The 23385-nt window shown below is 46.8% G+C and overlaps 1 protein-coding gene across 1 annotated transcript in view; it reads right to left on the bottom strand.

The window, feature by feature from the left end:
- The window catches only part of Snx10 (sorting nexin 10), a 48526-nt gene that overhangs the window by 5904 nt on the left and 19237 nt on the right, over positions 1 to 23385 (bottom strand). Inside the window, exons 2-5 of the mRNA XM_059256663.1 lie at positions 22664 to 22711; positions 8699 to 8785; positions 4471 to 4571; positions 4011 to 4109 (exon numbers count right to left, since the gene is read on the bottom strand). Of these exons, the coding sequence (XP_059112646.1) occupies positions 4011 to 4109; positions 4471 to 4571; positions 8699 to 8785; positions 22664 to 22687 (311 nt within the window). The 5' untranslated portion in view covers positions 22688 to 22711. The remainder of the gene's footprint in view (positions 1 to 4010; positions 4110 to 4470; positions 4572 to 8698; positions 8786 to 22663; positions 22712 to 23385) is intronic.

Raw genomic sequence — 23385 nt, 5'->3', positions numbered from 1 at the left:
TCCGTAAAGCAGAGTCAGCCCAGATGGAGACTAGCACAGACTTCACAACTCTAATCTATAACCTTCTGCCTCCGTTCCTACTAGAAGAGCTTACAACTTAGTATTAGGAGAGAGAACACAAAAGGAAAATTACGGTCATGGGGGGGGGGGCGGGGAGACACGACTGTGAAGTCAGAGGAACGTCTGAAAGTCTCACAATCACACAGGCCGGTTCAGCTGGCCGTGGCTGCTCTGCTGATCATAAACACAGCAGTTCCTAGCACTCAGGACCTGTCTTCCCTACAGTTGGCTTGTTTGTACAGGTGAGACACTCCCCATCATCCAAGACCAGTAAGTACTGAAACAAAGCACCTGGAGCGTCCAGCACGTACAAGATCAACAGATCATCTTCTCCGATGACCAAACAGAGAAAGAATCTCCGATTCCTCCTTGAGCGTCAGCCAGAATATGTATTGTGCTCATATTGAGTACATATTATTACACAAATAACCTTAAAATGAAAATTTCACTTTATGTTGCACACACATACATATGCAGAAATACTTTTTCATGGCATTTTAACAACTTCAAAATTTACATAAATATCAAAATTTTTAAATATATGCTTAGAGTCTGTAACCAGCACATGTCACATATTAATGCTATTGATTTTAGAGGCCTTCCACCAAACAAGGGATCGGCTACTGATGGATGACCCTACTGAATGGGGGACCATTGATCCCTCAGGGACACCAAGATGTGGTCAGGCACGGTCCTGAAGGGTACAGCTCACCCAGCTAGCTGCCCTAGGTGACCTACGGCTGAATGTAGGAGGGGCACCAGGGGCGAAGACATGGATGGCAGCTACACATGCCCAAACTGAACCAAACGGGAGAACTGTGCAAAGGATAAAGGAGGGCTCAGCCATTGGGCCCAGTCCAAAGCCAACTGGGTTTTTATTTATTCCGGGCGCTTGTGGGGGTTGCATGCATGCCACACCATGCAGCATGTAGTTCAGAGGACAACCTGTGGGAGTCTGCTCTCTCCTTCACCATAGGGGTTCTGGGGATCAAACTCAGGCTGTCTGTCTTGGCTGCAAGCACCTTTACCTATTTTTTTTTTAACTTTTAAACTAGATTTATTACACTTATTTCGTGTGTGCTTTGCCTACATGTATGTATGGACACCGCATGTGTGGGTGGTACTCACGGAGGTCAGAAGAACGTAGCAGAGCCCCTGGAGCTACAGTCATGGATGGTTGTGAACCACCATGTGGTTGCTAGGAAACAAACGCTGGTCCTCCGCAATGGTAACAAGTGCTCTTAACCCCTGAGCTGCCTCGCTAGCCCCTCCCACGTCAGTGTTTATGTGAAACTAATTCATTAGAAACAAATGTTCCCGTGGAGTAAACAGTATCCCAAGACAGCTGTCTGCTCCGCGATTTGATCCTCAGATGACAATCCATATTTTATATGTACATGTATTTGGCCTGTATGTATACATGTACACCAGACAGGTGCACATGTGCGTACCTGGTGCCCAAGGAGGCCAGACGTGGGCTTTGACTCCACTGAAACTAGACTTGTGAGCTGCCATGTCGGTGCTGGGAACTGAACCTAGGTCCTCTGGAAGATCAGTACATGCTCTTAACTGCTGAACCATCCCTCCAGCTCCCAGATCAAATGTGAATTACTTCAGAGCTCCCAATGAGAGTGGAAGCTTCGTAGGCACTCCTGTGTCCGGTCCTGTAGCCCTGGCACACAGCTGGCGGATGAAGGGTCAGCACGTGCATTTCAGGGTCCTTGCCAAGCAGTTATCCCAACAACACAGCTACCAGCAAGGACAGCAACATACGGGCTACACTGCTCCACGCCACAACCAAAACAGCTAAGGGACTCAAAAGAATCCAGGTTCCATAGCCTGGAATAGCAAGAGCCAGGACTGCCGGGAGCCTTAGCCCCAAGTCCCTCGAGCTCCTGAAGCAGGATGCTCGCCACCATAACGGTGTGTGTCAAACGTGGCCAGTGAACGGCCAAACGACACACAGAACCAAATCCCTCTGCCCTAGCACAGTCCCGTGGGAGCAGATGATGGGAGGGCCGCTGTGACGGAACAGTGCTTAAAAACTGCAGGGGGCAACAACCAGACGCTGGGCCTGGCGGCACACGCCTGTGATCCCAGCACAGGATCCCAGCACGGGAGTTCAAGGCCAGAGTCAAGTACACAGTGGGTTTGAGGCCAGTCTAAGCTCCAGGAGACCCTGTTTCAAAAGACCAGCGACAGGAATGACCAGTGCCCTGCGCTGACCTAGTGACATAAACACAAAGGTGCTTTCTGTCCCTGGACCTGCAATAGCCCAACAGCTCCCCAGTGCCAGCCAGGGCTGCTCGCCTGCCCCTGCCCAGGCCTCCCAGGTGGTGGCCAGGCTGCAGGCTTCCCTGGGGGAGCATCTGGAATGAGGCTGCCCTGCAGACATGAGCTCCATCTTAAGGGAGAAGCCATCGGCCACCTGGGCACCTTGGCGACCACAGTGAACGAAAGGGAACAACTGGGAAGCCCCGACCAGCTCTTTGCTGGGTCACACTGTGGCACCACAGAGGACACTGCTGTGAGGTTTTCAGAGGATTCCTCTCACAGTGACTGCTCTGGCGCCTGCCCTTCCCCTGCCCTCTCTCAATTCATAAGCTTCCAGCTTTCCGTGTGTCCCAGTGACCTCTTGGAAGGAAAGGCACTGTGTCAATCTAATAGAAATAAGTATTAATATTCATGTGCATAGTGAATACCCAGGCCCTTTATAAGTGAGCCATATGGGGAAAGCAGCATATTGTTCCAGGACTAGCTCGGGGTCCTTTTTAGTGAACTCAAAAGGAGATCATTTCAGATCCCAAGGCCAGCAGAGAAGAATGGACCCTTGGAGGCCCCTGCCTCTAACTGGTACTCACCTGACTCTGCCTACTTCCTTATCTAGAATATATATATATAAAACAAGCTCACAGGCTATTTCAGCCCTGAGTGTCTTATAATAATAATAATAACAACAACAATGGTGGTCAACACCCGTAAATTAGGTTGCCGGACACCGCTGTCAATGCGTAGCCTACGTCACTGTCTCAGTCCTTATGGAAAGGGCTACCATTGTCCCCATTTTACAGGTGGGACTGACCACACAGGCATAGAGAAAGGAAAGGGCTTGCCTAACTCCCAGCCAGTAAAGTGGCAGATCCAGGATTTGAACCCCAGGAGCCTAGCTTCAGAGTCTGTGTGCCCCCGGAGTGGGACAAGCCTATTGTGCTGGCGTCCTGGAGAGCAAGGGAGACAAGGGAGCTCATGGCGGAGAGGACTCTGGCGGCGCCCGCAGGAGTGTGCCCCAGCACAGACATCCAGAGTCGACCTCCCGAGACGACTCGGAGGACATGTGCATTGACAAGGTATTCTCTGCAAGAAGAAGAAAGCCATTCAGACAGAGAAGGGCCGTCAAGGCTCCAGGACAGACGTTTTGGGCCCGTCAATTTATCTGCTGTAAACAAAGCCAGTTTTAAGGAAGGACTTCTTTTAAATAATAGGGCACACTTATTTCCTGGGAAATGTTACTTCTGTCAGCCGGACTCCCGAGGAGCATGTATCCGCTTTACCTCAGCTGCTTTGGGTTTGTTTTGTTCTTGTTGTTTTAGGGTAGAGGAGTATTTGTTTGACAAACAGTGGCCCAGAACTCACTGCAAAGCTTGGGCTGGCCTCAAATTCACAGAAATCCTCCTGCCTCAACCTCATGAGTGCTCCCATTAGAAGTATGTAAGCTGCCACTGTCTCTACTTTACTCTTAAGAGATCATGTGTTTATTCTCCGATTCAGTCATCCATTGTTTCTAGAAGGCTCCCTTCATATCGGTACCATTCAATGTGAGCCACAAGATGGCGCTCTAATACAGGATATGAACATATGTGGGCCACAGTCCAGCAGCATTTCAGAGATGGAATCTTCCATACAGGTTCTCTCTGCCTAGACGCCCAACTCGGCTACAGACCCTTACTTACTTTCTGAGGAAATCTTCCAAGCCCTGACGACGCTGGTCAACGTGCTGGCGATTGTTCATGTTGAAAAATAGATTTTTAGATGGAAGTTCTGGTAATTGTCTGATGAGAAAAAAAAAAAAATCAATCAGTAAATAAAGGTGACTCGGCTATAGAAATCACTCAAAGTGAAGGCATATTGTGCATGGTAATAATTATCACACAGTTATCACATAATTATTGCTGTATAATATTAACTTAAAGGAAAATCTGTCTTCAAACGATCCTGGGGCTGTTTGTAATCAATATCCATAAAAACTGGTAAAGTCACGTGATGGATTTTAAATTCAGATGCAGGAGGCACAGAACTAACCAGAGGAAGGAAGCCTGTGGCCTATCCTTACCTGGTGCATCTTGATACTATCAACTTTCAGTTCTAGACTACCAAGACAGATCTCCACAATGTAACCCATAAGTCACTTACACCAGCAATGCATTGCTCTGGAGTCTTTGCCTCAGCCACACGAATTCTCTGTACCTTCTTCGTACACAAGATGTTTTCATCGTGAAACACATGCTGTTAGTCTGTACAGAAACAGAAAAACGTGAGCCTCACCTCAGGGAAAAAGCACTTTCTTATTACACACGTAACTCATTGCTTCCAAAGATGAGGAAATAAATTCTGGTGGGCATCTCAGACTCAGGAGGCTGAGGCAAGAGGACCAGGAGTTCAAATCCACCTTTGGCTACAAAGTGAAACCCTATCTTGATAAACACATACACATACACATACACATACACATACACATACACACACACACACACCCTAAAATGTAAAATGCTCAGGGGCATCCATTGCATTTTTAACAGCATCCGGGAGCTTTTGTAGATAAGAATTGACCTCCCACAGCCCTTCACAAGGCATTGCAGACATCTGCATCTCAACATGGATGTCACCAGTCACTGGGAATCCTGAAGTCACTGCTCAACTAGACAACATTTTCCCATCCTGCTCGGCAATGAGACAGATGGGGGATTTGAGTCAGGAAAGCAATGGAACCCCAGTTCAGCATCAGTATCCATGATGGGCAGACATAAATGTCGGCCCTGGTTCTGCTCCAGGAAAATGACATCAGCTCTGGTTCCCTGAGTGGGAAAACAGGGTGGATACGAGATGAGCAAAGAGCACCTGGCAAGCACAGTTAACACCATTAGTTACTAGCTGTCTGCTTCCCTGTGGCAGCCCCAGACAGGCTCTAGGAATAACAGGTCCAGAGTCCCCAGCCTCCGCTGAGCCATACAGTGTCACTCCTTTGGGTAAACACGGATGAGTAAATAGTCTCCCTGGGGTGAAACGCAAAGGTGGCAAACATCTGTGGCTACTAGTTTCAAAACACAAGGTCATCTCTGCGAGTGTGATGGCTCACACTTAGAATGTAAGGACTCCAGAGGCTGGGGCAGGAGGATTGCCACCTGACTGGAGCCAATTTGGGTTACAAAATGAACTCCAAGCTGTCTGAGCTACGGAGTAAGATCCTGTATAAAATTTCAACCACTACCCTTAAAAAAAATAAAAATAAAAAATAAAAAATAAATAAAACCTCTACACACATGTATATTGTTTTGTTTTGTTTTGAAGACAGGGTTTCTCTATGCAGCCCTGGCTGTCCTGAAACTCCCTCTGTACACCAAGCTACTCAGAGATCCACCTGCCTCTACCTCCCAAGTACTGGGATTAAAGGTGTGGGCCACTGGCCCAGCTTTATACTCATTTTAAATGAAGTTCATAACCATTACATTGCTAAATGAGAAACTAACTTTTTGCTACTAAGATCTGTGTATTATTACAAAACTATCCTGCCAAGGAAGCTCAGCTGTATCCTCGGGAATCTAAATGACCGTATGCATTTGTCCGGAAGCTGGCCCCATGACACACTGGGGAAAGTTCCTGGTGCAGAGAGGTTCAGAGCCTCACCTGCAAAGGCTGTGCAACGCCACATCCAGCCACTTCTGCGTTACAGAAACGAAACCTACAGGAGAGGCCTACAGCATCGCGACATTCTGCAGGGTAACTTCAAACACAGCCTGATTCTAATGCACTCCTTGGAGACCAAGACTTTGTTACACCAGAATTAGGGCCCTAACGAGGCCCAAGCAGACATCCCCTCTGCACTCTCCACACAGAGTTCCACGCCCCTGCAGGGACTTCGGACATCGTCAGTACAAGCTGGATCCATTTAAATCCCATTTCCCAGCTCATAGTCACCACGGGTGCCGGTAACAAAAACCCACAGGATACTGATACCAGAACAAGGCCCATCTGTGAGTCCTTCAACCACAGGGCAGACAGCTCTGTCATCTACTGCTCTACAATCCCAAGTAAATATGGACATCCCAGAGTCATCTGGTATTATTTCCCTTGAGGTTCATTGGAGTAAACGGATTCCCAGCTGATGTCCTCAGAGCTAACCAAGGCTAGGCAAAAGCTTCACTCATCTACCAGCTGTAAACTGTACCACAGGAGCAGGTCTACACTGAGATCACTGACTAAGTCGGTTCCTCTAAATCCATATGCTTGTCTCTGCCCTCCACCAAGCCAAGATGTACTCATTGTCGGCTGATGAGCACTTCAAGAAATACCAGAACACCACCAAAATAGTATGACTCTTGAGTCCAGGTAGAGTTCTCAATTCACATCGTGCAATTTATTAGCACAGAATAATCTACATTTCATTACCTCCTGAAAATAATCAAATTTCATGATGCCCCCAAGTATGCGACAAGGGCTCACAAACATTTTTAGAGGTGTTAAAAGGCAACTAAATAATTTCATTTTGTTCCAAATGCTTATTTTTTTTTTTGCACATTTCTGTTCCAAATGCTTTTTTTTTTTTTTCACATTCTGTTCCAAATGCTTATTTTTTTTTGCACATTCCTTCTTTTTTGGGGAGGAGGGGGTGGTCAGGGATTGAGACAGGTTCTCAAGCAGACCAAGCTGGCCTTGAATACACCATACGGCTGAGGATCCCCTTGAACTGATCCTCCACCTCTACCTGCCACTTGCTGGGATCACAGGTGTGGACCTCCACATCTGATTCAAATGCCTACTCCTTTTCAAAATCTTATTCATTTAATTTCATGTGTGTGACCTGAGTGTAAATCTATGCACCATGTGCATGCTGGAGCCTGGGGATGTCAGAAAAGGGGCTGGATCCCCTGAAACTGGAGTTACAGCTGCTGTGAGCTGTCCTGAGTGCTGGGACCCGAACTCCCAGATCCTCTGCAAAAGCAGGGAGTGCCGTAACTGCTGCCTCGTCTTTCCAAATGCCTACTCTTATACGTCCATAATTTCCCACCTAAAATGGATCCTCGGTGTGAGCTTTTTAGTAAAAACAAAAGCAAAATAACGACTTATACAGTGCCAGGCAGTGGTGACACACACCTTTAATCGCAGCACTCAGGAGGCAGAGGCAGGCGGATCTCTGAGTTCAAGGCCAGCCTGGGCTACAGAGCGAGTTCCAAGACACCCAGGGCTACACAGAGAAACCCTGTCTCAAAAACCAACCAAACAAACAACTGAAAACAACAACAACAAAAGCAAACAACTCATACAGCAATGGCTTAGAGAAGAACTGAAAAAAAAAGAGAAGAGCGGGAAGAAGCCGCTGAGAGCTTTTGTCTAGCTTGGCTTTCTAAACTTGGGACTCTTGAAAGAAAACATTTTTAGGTGGTGTTTGGACTTCTAGTACGACTCCAGTATCATCCCAGATGACACTGAATGATGCTGCATGTTACTTCACTTGTACTAGACAGTCCCAGATGCATCAGCTCCGGACCGGCTCAGACAAGAAAGTGAGTATCTTCAAGGCCAGTGTCTGGGGCCAGTCTGCCCACCTCCTGTCTTTCTCCAGCAGTTCCAAGGGACACAATCACGGGGGTTCGTTTGCATACTGTCTAGGCTGCTCTCAATGCACCGCAGCACAGCTGCAGCACAGCTGGCACAGGGCATTGTCCATGCGGCTGCATGGAGGACAGGTGTGCTGACCTTGTTCAAGGCGAGCACAGCGAGCCTCTCACCACACAGGCATTTCAGGAGCTTATGGCTCCGTATCATTTCCACTGGGGGGGGGGGGGGATGTCACCTCTACATGCTTTCTCTGTGCTAGTGACTCAAACTCTAGACTAAGGCAAGCTAATGTACATAGTCACTTCCAAAATTTCTGATTCTATATATAAAACAGAACAAAATATAAAGGCACCTATGAAGAAAAATGCTATAATGAAAACCAATACCTTGTATTAATTTAAAATGGTTAATACTGTATCTCTCCTTGCCCCAAATCCTCAAAACTTGATTAAACAATATATTATCTTGAGATACGATATCACAAAGAAATGCCATTGATGTGTTATACTCTTTAACCATTTTTTAAGTACTCACATCTCCATAAGTAAAGGTAATAAACATTAAAATATTAATAGTTTTTTAAAAAACAAGTACAATGTGAGCTTCCAATAAGCAATTCTTCAACTTCAAGAATCATCTTACTGTTTCGTTTGTAATACAAGCTCAGCTGGAGTCATCCCAACTCAGTTCTTTGAATTAAGGCTTTTTGTTTTTGTTTTTGTTTGTTTGTTTAGTTCTTAGCATCATTATATCACATAAAACATTCACCACCTAAAATCCCGTTTCCTACTGACGGTGTACTTACGTGAATACATATCTCATAGTCGATATAAGAGTGCCAAAAGTCCTCCTTCTGAATCCTGGGGTCTCGGACCCAGACACTTACGAACTCCTGTAAGGGCATGGCGAACAGAACAGTGTCAGGATTATGGGAAGGGCTGGAAGGAGCTGGGAGGACAGAACTGGAAGCCTCAGCCAGTATGCTCACTGTCCCTCAGGAAATGAGAAGTGGAGACCATGAATCAGGTGTCACCAGAGTCCACGAAACCCTTCACCACAAATGGAAATTTTAAACGCTGCAATACTGAGCAGAGTGCTTAGGGACAGTGTTACTGGTGTCTGAAGACAGGCAAGAAGACATATTCCAAAACCGATCCTTAATACTCAGTCGTGAAAACTAAGCTTCCATTTGTCTCAGCTTTTCAACGCAGCAGCTACTTACGTCATCTCAAACACCTATAGGGCCAGTCTGGCAAACTGCTTTCTAGGTCACAAGTAAGAAAGAGTAACAAAGGTCCCACGAAGAGCAAGCACCAGGGACGGAAACTGCCTAGCCCCAGGCTCATGAGAATGAGCCACGGTGACTTAACAGGAAGACACACACCTTCATTCCCACTATGCTTTTCTATTTTTAAGTATTTTCTCTATAGAGCAAACCATTTCACCTTCAATACTGTGTAATGAGTAAAAGAAAAGTTTTTAAAAACAGAGGCACAACGGCACACACCCGTAATCCCAGCACTTGGGAGGTAAAGGTAGGAGGAAGGCCGTAAATTCCAGGCCAGGCTCAGCTACAGGGCGGAAGTAAATTAGTGAGTAGATACATACACACACACACACACACACACACACACACACACACACACACACACTGTGGATTTTTTTTTTTTTAAGATAGTAGGAGTGAAAGAAAGGAGCTGGAGAGATGGCTCCACGGTTAAGAGCACTTGTTGTTCTTGCAGAGGACCAGGGTTCAATTCCCAGCACCCACATGGTTAACTCCAGTTGCCAGGGGATCTGAAGCCTTCTTCTGGCCTTCCTGGGCACTGCATAGATGTGGTGCGCAGACATATACAGGAAAACACCTCTATACATGAGGTGGTTTGAAAGAAAATGGCTCCCAAAGGAGTAGCACTATTAGGAGGTGGGGCTTCATTGGAGTGGTGTGGCCTTGTTGGAGGAAGTGTGTCACTGTGGAGGTCTCATATATACGTGTGTGTGTGTGTGTGTGTGTGTGTGTGTGTGTGTGTGTGTGTGTGTGTACCCAAGCCACGCCCAGTGTCTCAGTTCACTTCCTGGTGCCTTCAAGATGTAGAACTCTCAGCTCCTTCTCCTGCACCATGTCTGCCTGCATGCTGCCATGTCCCATCATGATGATAATGGAGTATACCTCTCAACTGTAAGCCGCCACCTCAATGTTTTCCTTTATAAGAGTTACCATGGGCCAGGTGTGGATTAAAGGTGCACGCCTTTAACCCCAGCACTCAGGAGGCAGAGGAAGACGGATCTCTGTGAGTTTGAGGCCAGCCTGGACTACAGAGTGAGTTCTAGGACAGCCAGAGCTGTTACACAGAGAAACCCTGTCTCAAAACAGCAACAACAACAACAACTACAAAACAAAGAGTTGCTGTGTCACAGTGTCTCTTCACAGCAATAGAAACCCTAACTAAGACAACACATAAAGGTTTTTAATTTTTTTAAATAGTCTAAACAGAAGAGGAAGGCAGGCCAGGGTTTGAACGGACCTCCATGCTACCGTTCAGACAATAAACAAGAAGTTTTCTTTGGTCTATAAGATACTTTTCAAAAGCAGAAAAGCAGACCATGTTTCCTGCCAGTAACACTGTGCCCAGCAAGTCTTGTCTCAGAAGGTAGCACACCCTCTGATCCTGCATCTGAGACTCTGTCTCACTAGGTACCCTCAGGACCCTAGGGACTGTGAGTGCATGTCCCAAACAGGCTAATTTTTTAAATGTTTTCACTGGAATTCTCCCCCTTCTTTCGATGTTTGGTTAGGTTTGGGACACAGTCTCCTGCTTCAGCCCAGGCTGACCTGGAACTATGTAGCCCAAGCTAGCCTTGAATTCATAGCAATCTTCCTGCCTCAACCTCTCAAGAGCTGGGATTTTGGTCTGAGCCACCAATTCCTGCCTCCTTTGGTCTTCCTGAGACAAGCCTTATCATGTGATGCAGACTGGTCTCGAACTCATGATTCTCCTGCCTCTGTCTCTCATTTTAAAAATCATTCAGAGACAGAATGAAAATCAGGTAACAATGTAAAAAAGCTATATACATAATATTTGTTTATTTGTTAATTCTGTGTTGTGTGTGTTAAATTCACTTTCCTGTGGTACTTTTCACATAGATGCAATTTGGGATTTTTTGGGGTTTTTTTTAGATTTGTTTTATTTTTAATTATGTGTTGGGAGTGGGTATGTGAAGGAGACTACAGGTGCCCTCGGGAGGCCAGAAGGCATCAGACCCCCGGGGATAGGGTTACAGGTAGTTTTGAGCAACTTGGGAACTGAACTCAGGTTCTCTGGCAAGAATGGTATGCACCACCAGGCAGGGGGTGGTGTACACCTTTAATACCAGGACTTGAGAGGCAGAGGTGGGCGGATCTCTAAGTTCAAGACCAGCCTGATCTACAGAGTGAGTTCTGAGACAGCCAGGACTACACAGAGAAACTCTGTCTTGAAAAACCAGAAAGAAAAAAATAGTAATAATGATATGTACTTTTAACCCCTGTGCCATCTCTCCATCCCTACACGGGGTTTTTGCAATCAATCAATCCTCAGTGAGCCAATGACCAGAAAGATAAATAGGTTATGGGCAAGTTCTCTGTGGAACCTCTCCTGCTCTCTGGAGTTCTTTCCCACTTTTCCTTAATAAATCTCTTTGCTTAGCCAGCAGGGAGGGAGGGAGGGAGGGAGGGAGGGAGGGAGGGAGGGAGGGAGGTTGGGAAGGCAGGCAAACAGGTTAGGGTTCACAGCCGTACCACCCTGAACACATCCACTCTCACCGGATAAATAGGTTGGGAAGAGAAGAAAAGACCACAGTCTGCAGAAGACCGAACCCCAGTCCAAGGCTCTCAACCCTGCACGTACTCAAGGCTCCATTCTGGCTTTCATGGGCCTTTCTTATATACATACATACACACATACATTACATACATTATGTTACACACACACATTATGCACATGCATATGTTGCACACATACATACTTATATACATAGTCATATTTTACTATGCTGTGTGAAGATGACTATACTAATGTTTCAAAGCCTTTCCTTGACCTAAAAGTTCACTCTTCTAATTTGAAAAGAAATTAAAACAGTTTCTCTAGCCCTCAAAAGTAGCATTGTCCTTGGCACTGTGTCTAATGCAGGACCGAGGGATGGCTCCGAGTCACCACGTCCCGTGGAAGCCACATTCCCACAGAGGGTGTTGGCAGAATCAGTTTTCCATGGAAGAGGAAGACATCCTCGGATGAGTCAAAGACAAGCCAACTATTTCCAACCACTCGCTGTCACACGTTCACAGCAGATGGAAAACATGGCCGCTATTGAAATGGTGGGTCTTCACACCGCGTAAACAAGGGGGAAGCTGGTTAGGGTGGCTCATACCTACAATCCCAGCACTCGGGAGGCAGAGGCAGGATTGCCGTGAGTTCAAAGCCCATGACCATATACCGAGTTCCAAACCAGTCAGGTCTACAAGGTGAGACTCGGCCTCAAAACCAAAGCCACAGCCAAAGAATGGGAAGGAAGAGCAGACATACGTGTCAACACAGCACACATGTGTGATCTTGGCATGTCCGAACTGTAAGTCCCACTGTTACGACAAATGCCAATATGCCCAACCACACAGCCTATCAGTAATCCACCATGGTAGCCGATAAGTGGTTCTCAAATCGATACATCCATGTTTTTCTCACCCTACTTCTTTGCCGTTGCCCAGTTACCGGCATATCAACACTGAACAGAATTTCTAGTCACAAAACTACAAATGAATTCCGGCTCACCCGCCTCCTAAAATTATTAATTCACCAACAAGCCTCACTTTCGCCTCTGGAAATGGGAAGAATGTCTGTCCAATCTAGTCCAGCTGTTAGATAGATCAAATAACAACACACCACTGAAAACATCAGGGAATGCTCCATTAAAGCTAAACAAATAAAAAGCAGATCACACACAGGGAGAGAAGGCTTATCAGCTCAGAGCATGGAGCCTTCCCACAGACACTGGCATTGTGAAATAAGAAAATCTAATCCAGGCCTTGTGAGTGAGGAAGGAAAAACTATAAACAGGATATACTGTATGAGAAAAGAAACGATTTTCAATAAAAGGGGGGGGAAGAAATAAAAAAAATCTAATCCAGGACTGATGATACACACCCCTAATCCCAGCACTCAGGAGGAAGAGGTAGCAGGATCACCTCAAATGCAAGGCTAACCTGGTCTACATAGTGAGATTTGTCTCAAATCATCATCATCATCATCATCAATGGCCCCTCCTTCCTTGCAAGTCAGGATCTCATTATGTAACCCAGACTAGCTTTGAACTCTAAATCCTGACTCGAGCTGCGCCCAACACACCTTTTTTTTTTTAAGTAAAAAATATTGGTTTAGGAACTTAGTAACAAACACCCTAATAGTGTAATTCTTTAGCAAAAAGTGGCCTAAAGGTTGAAGTGCACATGTCAAGCATGTCCTTCACAATGTGTGCAAAGGGAGACACAGTCAAACATGTCCTTCACAATGTGTGCAAAGGGAGACACAGTCAATCATGTCCTTCACAATGTGTGCAAAGGGAGACACAGTGACACACTATGGGAAAGCCTCTCTTCCCAGCAGGCTGGAACCTAATCTTTGCCTAGAGACCGGCATGTGAATATTCCAACCATACCAGGATACAGAAATTCATTTGTTGATGCTGTTTTGTTTGGGTTTTGAGACAAGGTTTCTCTGTGTAACAGCCCTAGCTATCCTGGAACTAGCTCTGTAGACCAGGCTGGCCTTGAACTCACAGAGCTCTGCCTGCCTCTGTCCCCAGCCATCAGAAACACATTTTGAATGAGCACCTAGAATTCACTGACGTACTACGTCTCTACATTATTCTTTCAACATTGAAAGTCTTTAGCCAGGTTGATGCTCTCACTGGCTAGTTTTTATCAACTTGATATAAACTAGGGCTAACGAGAGAGGAAACTTAATTACAGAATTAGCTGCCTGAGACTGGCCTGTAGGCATGTCTGTGGGACATTTTCTTGATTGACTGATGTAAGAGGGCCCAGCCCACTGCGGGTGATGCCACCCCTGGGCAAAGGGACCTAGGAGGATTAAAAAAGGCAACTGAGGAAGGACAGAGGAACAAGCCAGTGATCAGTTCCTCCATGGCTTCCGCTTTAGCTCCTGCCTCAATTTCCTGCCGTGATGGACTGTGATCTGGGGGTTGTAGATGAAATACACGCTTTTCTCCCTAGAACAGCTGGGGTGCTCAGCAGCACTGCTCTTCTGTGGGTGGTAAGCCTGCATCCCCTCTCTGCTCCCTGCTATGTTGCTGTGCTCTGCGAGCCATACCAGGCTGCTGTTCCCCGACAGACTCATTTCTGGTGACCTTACACACACACACACACACACACACACACACACACACACACACACGCACACACAACGCAGGCTGGTGATCCCTAGCATTTCATTCCAGTGCAAGCATCTTTGCATTGTACCGAACCTCCGGCCTGATCCATCAGAAGTCCCAAGAGTACCAAGTACCCACGGTCCTCACGTCATTCTGTCCCTCCACACAATAAACAACACCCCACCCGCCCTAGCCGGTGTCGGTTCCCAGCCCCAGACTTCTGACGGCCTGCTCCAGCACACACTGGTCCACCCCGGCAGACAAACTTCCCAAGGAACCTTCTTCTGTGTGCCGATGCCCTCCCCACTGCAACGCCCCCCACCCACCCACCCCCAAAGAACGGAGCCTCCTAAGATACAAGCCTAAAGAGACACACAAGGCTCAGCCTTCCAGCTGTTACAGAAGTGGTGGCCATTGCCGAGGAGAGCAGACTCGGTGACAGCAGCCTAAGGCTGGGCAGGGAGCTCCAGGGCCGCAGCTGTGTGTGCTTTCTTTCACGCCCTGGAACAAGCTGGTCTTCCTGCCTAGGTTACTAAGGCCAGGCCATTTTCTTTTCCTTTCTTCTGCTTCCTACCCCAACCTTTTTCTTTTTTTCTTTTTGCTCCCTAATCCAATCATTTTTCAAATAACAACCCAGTCAGCACTCCTGCCGTGACGTATTTGCCTGTCCTCCAGGCACCACGTGCTCCCTGGCTCTCAGTACGATACTGCACAAACCCCTGGGCCGCCTCTCCTGGATCCTACCATGAGCAACTTGGGCTGGCTTTCAAGACATGAACATCTGCCACCCCCAGTGTACCCACTGACAGTCAACCGATCCGTAAGCGCCTGCAGGAATGAGCAAATCGCCTTTGGGGGGTAAACTAAATCAGCTGAAATAAAAACATCTTCCACCTGGCCTCTTGGACGCCACTCATCATTTGGTAAGGGATTTCAGAGGTGGCCTCAAGTTTATCTTAATTTACCAATCCCGTCCTCCAAGGGTGTGCCAATTAACAGCAAAAGGTGACTAGAGTGATGCTTAAGATCTATGAGAACTAACTGTCTTTGAGCACCCTAAAGAACTTCAGAAATGCCTATTTACATAGAAATAATTGAAAATCATCCTGATGCCCTCAGTAACTTCGTCCCCTAAGACATGTGCCGGGCAACAATTTGCTAGCCTAGTTGGAATTAAAATATGTACTTGACTGTAATAAAAGCACATTTATTTTAAAATATTCCGTAATTCAGATGGGCCTCTCCTCCCCAACCCCGCAATTAGTAAAAATTAGTGAAGTTTCAACACACTTCCAGCTACGAACAGCATGCCCAGACAGTCGAGGTTCACCTATAATCTCTTAATTAGACGCATCCCTCACGACCTGCCCACCATCCTTCACGGGGATGCTGACAAGCTGTCAACCACGGAGGACAGCCCTCTGTCCCATACCTGGAATCACATGGATTTCCTATGGAAATGGCTTCCAAAGCTGCTGTTAGTCAATTTAATAACCTTATTAAACACTTTAACGACTTCTTGGGCCTAATGACTGTATCTGCTATGAAAGGAAACGCCAGGAGGAACAGAATTAAAAATTTAAAGTAACTGATCCTTCCCGCACTCCGTGAGGAAACAGGCCGTGAAGTCTGTGACAATCCAATCACCGGGTGCTCTTTGATTTCCATGGCCCGTTTCTCCCTGGCCCCTGGCCCAGGTTCAGCCTTATCTGTCTGTCTTGTCTCCTCCTCCCTAACAGCTGGGTAATATTACCCCAACTCCACAGACAGGAGAAGCTTAAGCAGCTGGCCCAAAAGTCAGATGACCAGCAAGGCCGGACTGCGTTTATAACTCGGGTGTGCCTCTCGTCCAAAGCCTGGACTCTGGTGGGTCCCTGAGCAGCAGTGTGCCGTCGTCACTGTGTTCTCCTCCACTGTGTGGGATTATCTGCTAGTAGATCAACACGGGCTCTCATGCGACTGTCGCTCCCACCCAGGATGCCACGCTTGGTCACTGTCTCCTTAGGCTCCTTTTGGCCTGTGGCACTTGCATAGACATCCCTTGTTTTTGATGACTCTGATGGTTCTGAGAACTTGTTGGGTCTTTGGTAGACATTCCTCAGTTAGGGTTTATCCAGTGTTTGTCTCGGGATCAGACTGGGGCCCTGGGTGTTTGGAAGGAAAACCATGGAGATGCAGGTCCATCTTTCATCACACCCAAGGCACCTGCTCTCACTGGGGTTCTCCACTGCTGTTCACTTTGATCACCTGGCTGAGGCAGTGACGGACAGGTCTTTCCATCATAAATGCACTGTTTCTTATCTGTTAATAAATGTGAAGATAACTTTGTGCTGATTATTTTCTAATCACTCCTAAATGAGTTGGAGCTGGCAAAGTAGTTCTTAAAATGTATTAGAACGCTGGCCTGGAGGAGAGAGATGTTAAACTATAAATTCTATACAGTCTCCATTTCCAAAAATGCACACACAAGTGTGCAGGAAAGGGCGGGAAGGAAATGGTCCAAGTTTCCAGCTTTCCTTGGAGCTTATATTCTACAGCGAACAAACCTTTTAAAATCTGGGAGATGGAAATAAAACCTTTCTTCGGGAGGAGGACAGAATGAAGCAGCCCCTCAAGTGACAGTCACACAAATGGGCTCAGAATACCAACACCATGGGAACCTGCGGTGTGGGCAAGGATTAATATTCCAGGCTGCTTTTCTCTTCTTACTGAAACTGTACTGTCATTTCTTTATTTTATCTATTTATGTTTGGTGGAATGTATGTCTGTGCCCCACATACACGCTTGGTACAGACAGGAGACCAGCACAGGGCATCAGATCCCCTACAACAGTTGTGAGCCACCATGTGGATGCTGGGAATTGAACCCAGGTCCTCTGGAAGAGCAGTCGGTGCTCTTAACCACTGAGCCATCTCTCCAGCCATAGAAAGTGTACTGTTCTTCAGTGGGAAGACTCAGTAACTGGGTAGAACGCCAGTGGCTGAGAATAAGAGGAGAGAGGGAGGGAATATGAAAAGAAGAGAGAAGAGAGCAGACCTTAAATTCAAGAGAGTACTAAAGGGCTCAGGATCACGGGACACAGGTGCTGGTCTCTATTTTTCAGTGATACTCGTTCATTCAAACCTTAATCGTTTCCATCCTGTCGCCCAAAATCAAAAGCTACAGCCCCGGGTTTTCAGGCTGAGGGTGCGGCTCAGCGATAGAGTGCTACACGTTCTCCAGTCCTGGCACTTCAAAAACTCAAGCAAAAAGAGAATGCCAAGCTGGGAATCCTGCTGTGCACCTGCTAATTCTCAGCACTTGGGAGGCCCAGGTAGAGGATCAATCACCAGGCATTTGAGGCCTCCCTAGGCTAAACAGTGAGGGCAGGGCTAGCCTGTCCTACATGGTGAGACCTTGCCTCAAAAATTTAAACAGAAACTTACCATCCTTTCCTAAAGCAAGTCCCAGATGTCTCCACTGGTCAGTGTGCTTGAACATATTAAACTATTCATCCATTCACGAAGGTTGTTCATCCAAAATGGCAGCAGGTCCTTCCCATCTCTGTAGCACCCTTCCCTCCCTCAGTGGACTGGCTGGTTTTGTGGGTCAACTTGACACAAGCTAGAGTCATCAGAGGAAGGGGCCTCAGCTGAGGAAATGCCTCCATGAGATCCAGCTGTAAGGCATTTTCTCAATTAGTGGTCAATGAGGGAGGGCCTAGACCATGGTGGGTGGTGGCATCCCTGGGCTGCTGGTCCTGGGTTCTATAAAAAGGTGGGCTGAGCAAGCCATTAAGCAGTTCCCTTCCATGGCCTCTGCATCAGCTCCTGCCTCCAGGATCCTGCCCTGTTTTGCGTTCCTGTCTTGACTGCCTTCAGTGGTGGACTGCAATGTGGAAGTAAGTGTAAGCCAAATAAACCCTTTCCTCCCCAACGTGTTCTTCAGTCATGGTGTTTCATAGCAACAACAGGAACCCTGACTAAGACACTCAGTGCTGGGGTCCTGGTGGTACATGGAACTCCCTTGGGACACTTAGGCTTGCCCTATCCTGGGTATTCCCTGCCAAAACCACTCACTCAAGCCAGGAGCAGTGGTGCGCACCTTTAATCCCAGCACTCAGGAGGCAGAGGCAGGTAGATCTCTTTGAGTTCAAGGCCAGCCTGGTCTACATAGTGGGTTCTAGGACAGCCAGGACTATGTAGTAAGACCCCATCTCAAAAAAAAAAAAAAAAAAACCAAAAGAATAAAAATATAGAACTCACTCAAGTGTCAATAACGGGTGGTAGCCTGAGAGCCGCTGTTATTCCCCAACACGAAGTACAGATGCTTTGAAGCTTTGAAGAAGAAAAGTCCTTGTCTTTAAGGTGTAAGTCTCTAAAGCCGTGGGTCTCAACCTTCCAGATGCTGCCACCCTTTAATACAGCTCCTCATGATGTGGTGACCCCCAACCATAAAATTATTTCATTGCTACTCCATAACTGTTATTTTGCTACTGTTATGAATCATCATGTAAATAGCTGATAGTCGACCCCAGTGGGGTCTCGACCCACAGGTTGAGAACCACTGCTCTAAAGGGAGACTGCAATTATCGTGCTCCAGGAAGTAGGGGGATGCACAGGTGTATACAGATACACAGGCACAAAGACAAGTCCCAGCCCCTAAGAGGGGTGTTCCAGTTACAGCAGCAGCCCGAGGGTCACGAACAAGATGTGAGTCTCCAGGACACAGTCTGTGTCCTACAAAGGGAGCAGCTCCTTCACCCCTTCAGAAAACAAGCTTCCTGAGGCAGGGGACAAAGGTCCTCAGTGCTGCAGAGAAATCAAACTGCTCTTCCTGGGCATTCGAATATAAAAAGAGCAAAAATGCCTGACTCCACAAAAGATGCTGTCTGAAATGTGTCCCCTGTCACACCCACCTGCCTTTCCATTTGAATTCTGGGTTCTGTCTCATTAAACACAAGGGTTGATTCAGTTGGGTCCGTCTAATTATTCTTATTAAAATATGTAACCATAATATTTTAATTGTAAATTAAAGTTGCATGCATGAATGAGTCTGAATTCATTTTAATTTTACAGTGGCCCAATGCCAAGGCCTTTTTATAGGGACAATCCATCAGCTGAGGTACTGCTCTCCTGGGAATTCAAACCAATGTGCAAATGGAACATATTTAACTAACAAGGGAGACGCTCGCTCCCTTCTCTCCTCTTGCTAGATTTATTATGGTAATAAAGCTGCTTCGACAAGAGACTACATTTCCCAAATCTTTAAAAAAAAACAAATGACCAAACCTCGAGGCTGGCACCACCAGCTCTATAGAGCTGACTTGTCACTACTGGCCATCTGCACCCTAAACAAAGATGGCAAGTAGGTCTTAATCCACATGCCAATCTCATGATTAATTAGTAATGGCTACGATCTATGGGCACCAACTGGAAAGTGCTCATACAAACACTGGTCTAGCTTCTAGAACAATCAGTGATACTGCATCTGACCCTTACATGTACAATCAGGGGGATCTTGACTAAACAACAACCAGTCACGACACTCTACAGACTTGGCGCCTCTAGCTGGCCTTGAGTGTAAAGTATTCTTGAGGCAATCAAGGAGATGAAAACACCTTTTTAAATGAGGCTGTCGGAAGTCTTTCTGATCCCCTACTGAGGCCTGAAGGAAGAGAAGGCATCAGCCCCCTTCAACAATGTACGAAAGTCAATGGAGCAGGAGGGCAGTATTAGAAACAGCCCAGGGGACAAGACTGCACAGAGCTATCGAGGCACCAAAATAAGCCCGAAACAGGGAGCAAGAAGTGCCCCGGGGTTGGGGAAAAGTAGGAAGGAAGTCTGGAGAAAGACTTTGGGCCTGCAGGTACCTAGAAGCCATGTGCAGGAACTCTGGCTGTGCTCTGAAGGCTAACAGCTCAGCACTCTGGGTCCACATGAAGAATGAACAGACAGCTGATGAGCAGCCAGATGTTATACACTACAGTATACCCTGGCCCTGACTTCTCTGAAATTACCTCTTACTGACAAAACTAAGCTAAATTTTTGAACACTGTGTCTCCATCTATTTGCAGTATATTTTTTTCCCTTTTCCATTGAAGGAATTGCCATTTTTTAACTTGTTAATGATATAATAGTTCCATAGTCATTTATCAGAGAGGACGTTTTCAAGATCATTGATACATTATCTTTATATAGTTGGTGTGACAGCTAATATTGATTATGACGGGATCTGGACTCAAACCTCCAGGCAAGCCTATGATGGATACTCTTGACTAGGTTACTTGAGATGGGAGTTCTCCCCCTAAACATGGGTGTCACCATTCCCTAAGCTTGGGTCCTGGACCGCAGAAAAGGGACAAACTTGAACAGACTGGGGTTAGGGGAGATGCCTCAATTGGCAGGGTGTTGTGCAAGTATAAGAAAGGACATGTGTTAGATCCCTAGATTAGGGCTTGGTGACCCAAGGACATGGTGACACAAACCTGTAATCCCAGCATTTCGGGGAGAGACAGAATCCCTGTGGTTCACCAGCCAGATGGTCTATCCTAATTGGCAAGTTCCAGGCCAAATGAGAGACCTTGTCTCATAAAACTAGGTCGAAGGTGCATGAGGAATAACACCTGAGGTTGACCCCTGACCCCCCACATCCACATATACATCATCACTGCACACATACTCTGAAACACACACACACACACACACACACACACACACAGAAAGAACATTTTTAAATGTGACTTTGGAGCCGTCCTCACGGTGGACACAGCTCAGCCAGTGATGTCAGACTAAGGCAGGTGTAGTAAGGAATTCACCCCACCCAAAGAGGGGACATTGCCCTCTGAAGCTGCAGGTTGTCTCTAGACCTGTAATATCCTGCCTGAGTATGGTTTGGCTCCTGGACAGCCTAACTACCTGACCATCATGGACTGTTGTACCACTTCCGGCTTTCAGAAGAAATAGAGACTACATATAGAGTCCGACTTCCATACCATGGAAGTTCTGCATTCAAAGAGTCAACCAATGACATGTCAAACATAGTTGATAACAGAGCCTGGGAAGACAGCTCAGTCTATAAAGTGTTTGCCAGGCAAGCATAAGGACCCGGCTTCGATCCCCAGAATCCACATAAAAATCAGGTCACAGTGGCATACATTTGTAATCCCAGTGCTGAGGAGGTGGACACAGGAGGATTGCTGGGGCTCAGTGGCCAGCCAATCTAACCTAATTGACAGGCCCTAAATCCCAGTGAGTGACTGAGTCTCAACGTACAAGGTGGACAGCCATCTGAGGAACAACACCCAAGGTTGACCTCTGGCATGTACCCACACACGTGTACCAGTGTGCACACACAATCGGAAAGAAGCTGAGTGTGATGATGGCTCACACCCAGTTCAGGGCCATCTTGGGCTACATAGTGCACCTGTCCTAGACGTACACAACTTTTCCCTTGTCATTCTCCCCTAAATGATGTAACTATTACCTCGGCATTTAACTGCATTTGGCATTGTAAGTCTTCTAGAGATGATTTAAAGTATGTGGGAGGCTGGACATGGTGACACACACCTGTAATCCTAGCCCTGGGGAGGTAGAAGCAGAAGGATCAGAGAATCAAGCCCAGTCTTGGCTCCATAATGAGTTCAAAGCCAGCCTGGTACCCTGCCTTAAAAGATAACTAAATAAATAAAGTACATAAATACGTGGAAGGATTGGGCAGGATATATGCAAATACTGCACCATTTTATACAAAGGGCTTGAGCATCCTGAGGCATTGCCATCCTCCGGGGTGGATACTTTCCTAGACAGAACCAATCCCCTGGGTAGTAAAAGACAGCTGAATTAGCTCTACCCCAGATGGAAGCCCAGGAGGCCTGAAGTCCAGGATGCAGTCAAGAAAAGATAGTCTTGCTTGAGTTGTATGGGAAAACAACAAACAAACAAAAACAAAACGACAAACAAAGCTCTAAAGACAACAAACAGGTCCGACTGAAACCAAGGGCAGGCGACGCTTTCCTGGGAGCACCCAGGGAGGAGTTAGTAGAGCAGAAAACCAAGCAAGCAGAGGAGAGAGATGCCCAGGCGAAGGGTGGGGGGTAGAACCGGGAGCATTCTGGGTCTGGGAGGCAGTGTGTAGACAGACAAGTGACTGGCAAAGTGCACTCCAGCTCAGTCACAGACCCAGAGAGGGATGCCACGGACATGTCTACAGTGGGGGCAAGGGGTGTCCCTCTTCCTTCAGCCCCTTTCAAGACGTCACCAGCTTCTAGTTACTACCTGGACCAATCTGTGATCAGCCAAAATCCGTGGGATATTTCTTTTCATGTTTTCAACCCAGTCTCTCCATAAACGAACAGGTAGTGTCTTACCTCTTTCTGCTGTTCAGGAAACATCTTCAACTCAGGACACCGATCAACCTGAAAAATAAGGTATCATCAATACTAAGGACATCAAACTTCCACTCCAGAGTCCCCCCATGTTCTCCAGACTCTTCAACCTGTGAAACTGAAACTTTGATTCACAACTCCCCATTCTTCCCGCTCCAGCCCTGTGAAAACAGATGATTAAAAATGTGTGCTGTATGGTCAAGAGGGACAGAATCCTCAGAGGGTAGAGTTGAACCGTGGCTACCAAAAAGACAACTGTGAACGTGATTTTATTTGGAAATACAGTTAAGAATGCACAGATACAGTCTTTCTAGCTCACTGACGTGGATCCTAAATCTAATGAGAAGACTCCTTTTTGAGTTGGGAGTAGGGTCTCATACATCCCAGGTGGGCCTCAGATTCACTGTGTAGCTGGTCCTAGTCTGGATGTAAAAGTGTCCACCACCATACCTAGTGACAAGTATCCTCATAAGAGAAAGCAGAAGACCAGACGTGCTGGCTCATGCCTTAGTTCCAGTACTTAGGAAGCATTGTGACTGCCATGAGTTCTAGGCCAGCCTGAGCTACAGAGAGACCGAGAGGGAGGGAGCAAGGATCATTTACTAAGCTTCTAGAGGGAGCAGCACCCTGCTAAGACTTCAGCTTCAGACTTCCAGCCTCCAGAACTGTGTAAGGATACATTTCCGTGGTTTGAAGGACCAAGT

Source organism: Peromyscus eremicus, chromosome 3, assembly GCF_949786415.1.
Source record: "Peromyscus eremicus chromosome 3, PerEre_H2_v1, whole genome shotgun sequence".
NCBI lineage: Eukaryota > Metazoa > Chordata > Mammalia > Rodentia > Cricetidae > Peromyscus > Peromyscus eremicus.
This window is presented reverse-complemented; position numbering and strand designations above follow the sequence as displayed.